The sequence below is a fragment of the Acartia tonsa genome, chromosome 13 (assembly GCF_053477335.1).
Source record: "Acartia tonsa isolate MP-2025a chromosome 13, ASM5347733v1, whole genome shotgun sequence".
NCBI lineage: Eukaryota > Metazoa > Arthropoda > Copepoda > Calanoida > Acartiidae > Acartia > Acartia tonsa.
Genome location: NC_137272.1, coordinates 31,341,654 through 31,348,006, shown reverse-complemented (window position 1 = coordinate 31,348,006; position 6,353 = coordinate 31,341,654). Strand labels below are relative to the sequence as shown.

General features: G+C 32.7%; 1 protein-coding gene across 1 annotated transcript; it reads left to right on the top strand.

The window, feature by feature from the left end:
* Positions 1-415: 415 nt before the first annotated feature.
* Positions 416-4,005, top strand: LOC145335395 (uncharacterized). Its single transcript, XM_080181146.1, has 2 exons — positions 416-503; positions 774-4,005. The coding sequence occupies exons 1-2, from the start codon at positions 435-437 to the stop codon at positions 3,798-3,800; spliced, it is 3,096 nt and encodes a 1,031-aa protein (XP_080037272.1). The 5' UTR covers positions 416-434; the 3' UTR covers positions 3,801-4,005.
* Positions 4,006-6,353: the final 2,348 nt, after the last annotated feature.

Genomic DNA, 6,353 nt, shown 5'->3' with positions numbered 1-6,353 from the left:
TACAAGGTGTGATTGAATAATTCCATTAACTTAAATTTGAGGATAATTTTACATTTAGAATTGCTTTAGGTTAACATCTAAGTACTATAAGTAAACATCAGTAGGACAGGGTTAAAATTTTATAATTTTTGGGGTGATTTCATTTGAGCAAGCACAAATCTATCCCCCCCCCCTCATCTTTTTTGAAAAAAATGCCAACCTTGTGGGGCCCTAAAGCTGTGGGGCCACATAATACTTAAAATAACCTAATTTTACCTGACCTAAATTTTTATTAAACACTTAAAAACTAGGTACCATTCTACCCTCCTAAATAAATTTCAAATTAAGGGGTTCTTTGATCGACTAGGCACTTTGAGGAAACTGCCAAATCATTCAGTGCTTTATCATTCCTGGTTAATATCCAATTAATGAAATATATTTTCAGCTTTCCTAAAATGAAAGAATTCTTCCTCCTGATATTTTGTCAGGTACTTGCCTCTGGCCTTGGATATAATCTCATTCAGGCAGGATATAAAGATATTTGGCTTTTAATATCTTATCATATAAAGTAGTAAGGTTTTAATGTCTGTCTATTAAAAGTTGAGTTTTCTACTTTAGAGAAAGCTCCACTGAGGTATTGAGAACTTTGGTGATATTTTTTTTCCCAATAAAAATTTAGAAATAGTTTAAACATAATGCAAATTAGGTATTTTAGTTCTATTTCTTTTTTAAATTTTGATTTTACATATGAATCTTGAGATTATAATTTCTTAAAAATCTTTATACCTGAATAGGCTCCAGAATCAGTGTATTCAATTCCACCAGATAACTCCTCAAGGTTTGGATGGTCTATGGCATTTACGAAGAACTCAGTTTTTGTTTCTGCTCCTGCTGATCTAGATTCTCCAGGAAAAGTTTATGAGTGTGGCAAACAATCTCAAAAATGTGCTGCAAAAGAAATTTTGTCAGAAAGGGGGATGCAAAAACCAGAGAATGGCAGTGGATTTGGTACTATTCTGGTAGCTGATGAGTCTGATAATATTTATGCATGTGCACCAAAGACCAATCAGCCTCTTTCTAGAAATCAAAAAAGATTTATGGGAACATGTTACAAGTTTTCTATTGGCAATGGGATTTTTGTCAACTTTTTTGAGCTTAAATCAACAACAACTATAGGATTATTGAACAACCCTTTATACAATTTAGAAGGTCCATTTGGCATGAGTGCAGTTGTTGGGGATGATGATGGATTCTATGTTGGTCTACCTTACTCTCAGCAGAAACAAAGCCTGCCACGTAATCAAACTCATGTTTATTCTGGAACTGTAGTTGTCTATTCAGAGCTAAATAGAAAGTTAGAATTCCCTTCACGAAGTAATCCACCTCCATTCATATTTGCTCCTTCAGAGGGAAGACACACATTACAAAATCTTCAAGATATTCAGATAGGTTATCATGTTACTAAGGGCAAATTTACAAATTCAGATTTGAAAGAAATAGTCATCGGAGCTCCTGGTGCAGTAAATCTAAAAGGTAGCATTTATATCACTAAAATTGATTTGGGAAAGTATCCTGATACATCTACTGGTGACTTTGTGGCCAGGCTTAATGGAGTGAACACTGGAGAAGGATTTGGAACAGTAGCTGTTGCATGTGATATTAATGGAGATGGATTTGATGAATTGATGGTTGGGGCTCCATACTATGCAAAAGATTATAGACACTATGACACAGGAAGAGTCCATGTTTATATCAACAATTGGAATGCAAGAATCCCAAATAAGATCAATCTAAACAAAGTTCAAACAATTGGTGACTTTCAAGCTAACCTGGGTGCACAGTTTGGTAAATCACTTGCATGCCTTGGTGATACAGATGATGATGGTAATCAGGAACTTGTTGTTGGTGCCCCTTTCTATAAGACTCAAAATGATGCATCTGGTGCAGTTTTTATATTCAAAAACTTTCTAAATGCAAGGGATGAACAATTTCCACCAAGCCAAACTATTATTGGAAAGACTCATAGCTTTGGATTAAGTTTTGCACTTCCTTATTTGAAAAAAGATACCATATGCTTCACAGGACAATGTCAAGAAACAGAAAATGAATTAGCAATCTCTTCACCACTAGATAATAGAGTGCAAATTCATAGATTTAGAAAAGTTGTTAGGTTTAAAGCTACAACTCAAGTCCTTTTAAATTGCCGTGATGGAAAAGACTGTAGTACCTTCAATGTAGATCCAAGTTCTGAGGGACTAGTATTAACATTTCAGCCAATATTGGAAGCTGCCACAATTTCTGATATTAACGTAAAAGTTACTGTTTCTGTTGGATTTAGAGTTAACATAAATGGTGTGGACGGAAGGAATATTGAGAAGGAAACTACTATTAAGAAGGGAAGAATGGATCCTACTGAATTTATTGTTGTAGAGTTGAATCCTGGCAGTGGCAACAGATGGTGGGATGGAATAGAAAAACCTGATGCTTCTATAACCATAAGGTATAAAACTGAATATAGTTTACCTTGTGCTGGTGATGAGGGGAAATGTAATATGCTACCCATTGAAGCAGATTTGTGGGAAGGCGCTAAGCGACTCAATGATTTCTCATTGGTAACTCAAGAAGAAATTATAAAACCTACTATGCAGGCTTGTGATGTTGGTAATTGTGATTGTACAGCTATAGTGGAATTCATCAACTTCATAAAAGATAGACCGATAGTTTCAAGTTCCAAGAAAGAACCTCTTCAGGTAGGCAGCTTAAGCATGTATAAAACCGGCTCTGATATTGCTCATAGCAACATTGTCACTTTGACTCTGAGTTCTGGTAATAATAACATTTCCAACAAGATTCAGTTTGAAAGCAACAGAATGGGAGATAGATGTAGAGTAGTAAATCTAACAGAAGTAGAGTGCAATTTAAGGCATGTTGATAAGAATACTGAAACTGGAAAGGTCATTTTACCAATCCATGTAAAGTTACTTGATTTCATAGAATCATCAATTATCTATATTACACTGCTGGCAAAATCTTCATGCAAAGTTGTAAGATATTCTTCTAATCAAACAATATCTCTTGCGATAGTCAATGAATGGAAAATTTCAATGAAACAAGATTCTGAATTAATAGTTGAATGGGATGACTCATCATCAACGGAGAAAATCACAAGTTTATCCACAATTAAGCAGACTATTGAGATTAGAAATGATGGTCCCAGCAGAAGTGAATACAGTGAGGTATTAGTTTTTGTTCCATCTGGCAAGGAATATGTTAACAACAATGCCAACATAAGTCTTGGAAATGTTCCATGCACGGAGCGAGGTGACAAAAGGTCACTAGCAATCCCTCCACAAGCAATATTGGATACTCGAGGAGACAGAAACAGGATTGAGTGCAAAATTAGGTCTGAATGTGACCCTTTTCTTTGTAAACTTGAACCACTGGACCCAGATACACCTATAGAGTTGACTGTCACTTTTGATTTTGACATGAAAGAAGCTGCTGTAAAGGGCAAAGATTTCAACTCCATTGTTGTTGGCATCCTTATGGTTGATAGCAATCTTAATGAGATTAAGGGCACAAAAGTTCTATCGTATATGTACAATCGAGTAACCTTGCTTGAATTGGCCCTTGGCAAGTATGACTATATCATGGGAGGAGTGTTTGGCATAGTGATCATCATCATAATCTCTCTAATCTTCAAGAGGTTCGACTTGTTCAACAAAGTGAGACTTTACAAGGATATGGATGGAGTTGCTGACAATGTTGGTGTCAATGATACCCCAATTCCTTTGGATGAAGATGTAACCTTAAGAAGATAATACTATTTCTACAAAATGAGCAATTTTATTTAAATCCTAAAAAATCTAAATTAAATTTTTTTTTACAATTTTCATCCTTTTATTTCAACATATTTATGGAAGATTTTGATCCTGCCATTCCCTTTTACTTTGAATTTAGTATTTCTATAACAATTGTATGATATGGATTATGAAATTGGACAATGGAATAAGATAAAAGTTTTATAACTATGTGTTTTAAAAGGAAATCTTTTCTATAATTAGGGTATGTACGTCTGTACGTTCAACTGTCATGGAAAGCTCTGTTTGTTAATTCAGACCTGTTAGAATTTTTTTTTCGATTTTTAACTTCATCTGATGAATCTTACTACAATTAATTACGATTTAGAGAGCATTAGTGAATTACAATTTTATAACTATTACCAAAAAGTGTTTATGTCCATTTTAAAAATGCTTGTTTTTAACTTTATTGAGAACTTTTTTGTATCATACATCTGATTTTTTGGAATAATGATTTCTAGGACAGCAAGGTACAACATAAACATTGGTTTATTTACTAATTTGTCCGCCCTATTCTACTTTTTATTTCAAAAGTATTCTCCTCAGGGATCTAAAGGGATAAGACAATAACCGATGAATTGATGTACATCCCCAATTATGATATACAAAACTATTATCCTCTGTAACGTAAAATAAGTGGTTTAAACGTTTGAATACTCAACCTAATACCCACCCAATCACAATACACTACAGTCCCTAAAGTTGTTAAGCAAACAAATTAGAAAACGTTATTATAAAACTTTGGGGACTAGTGTATTAAACAGCCGATTGTCAACCCTCTCTCTGATTCCCCCCTGTCGTGTATAAACTTCAGGGATCTTAAGGAATGGGACAATGGATGGTCAATTTATTTGCATCCTTGATGATGATAAACAACATTACCCATTCTGTAGATTAATATGATTTCTCAAAAAGTTTACCAACGATTTTGAGAACCTGTTAATAAAACATTGGATACTAGCATCCCATTGTTCTCTTCCTCCCTGATAAATTTTGATATGTAAGTAAGGGAGGGGACTATGGCCTGTAAATTACACTGGTACCCAAGGTTTTAAAACCACGTTATCTTATTGATTTCAAAACTGGTAGATACCAAACCATTCACCCAATATTTGTAATTTACAATAGGGGTAATTTTGTATATCATCATTTGGGATGTATAACAATTAATCGTCTTATCCCTTAAAGTCCCTGCCTGTAAGTGCATAATAAAAATTTATCTGAGTTCTCCAAATATAGATCTACTGTGCCACGCTATAAATTGACAAGATGAACGTTCTTACAAAAAAGTTCACAAAAAGGTTAAGCAACTCCATATAAATACAACTTGATCAATTAGCATCTTGGGTCAACTGCAGTTCGCTGCTAATGAATATCTCCAAAAATCTATGAACCTTAAAGGCTTCTAACGGCTAAAATTTTAACCGCCAAAAGAAGGCCTAAAAATTATCTGGAATAATGATTAATGTACAAATATCTCGCAGTGCACTTAATGCACAAAAAAGACTTATTTTATGCGCTTTTTCTTCAGTGAAGCCTTTCATGTGCATTATTGGATCTTGGCTATTCCAGATTATTTGTTGACCTTTTTATTCCGCTTACAAAGGTTTACGGGCAGTTTAGCAGCTAGTAGCCTTTAAAATACATAGATTTTTGGAAATTTCCGTTACAAGGAACATTTTACTATGAACTGCAGTTGACCCAACTTCTTTTTTTATAATTTAGTGGAGATGTATAAACACTCTAGTCCTATAAAGCAACTCCGTTTTTGACAAATAGCCGTGTTGAATAAATCATAGAATAAAATATTACCAGAGAATACCATTGAGGTTGATAAATTCATAGAGATGTAGTTATGTTAAATAAATCATAGAATAAAATATTAATGTAGAACTTTCTATAGATTTAATTCTATAGATGTATTAATAGATATATAGAATATAGTTGTAGTATTATTTCATAGATGGATAAGTTGATAGATTGATAGAAAGGTAGTTAAGTTAAATAAATCATAGAATAAAATATTAATGTAGAACTTTCCATATGTTTTATTTTATAGATGTATGAATAGATATATAGAATATAGTTGAGGTATTATTTCATAGAAGGATAAGTTGATAGATTGATAGATATGTAGTTATGTTGAATAAACCATAGAATATATTATTACTATAGGAGATTGTATAGGTTTAATTCTATAGATGTATGTATAGATATATAGAATATAGTTGAGGTATTATTTCATAGATGGTTAAGTTGATAGATTGATAGATATGTAGTTAAGTTGAATAAACCAAAGAATATATTATTACTATAGAATATTGTATAGGTTTAATTCTATAGATGTATGTATAGATATATAGAATATAGTTGAGGTATTATTTCATAGAAGGATAACTTGATAGATATGTAGTTATGTAGAATAAATCATAGAATAAAATATCATCATAGAATTTCAATTAGAGTTTGATAAATGGATAAAAAGCTAAATGAATAACATGAAATAAATAAATA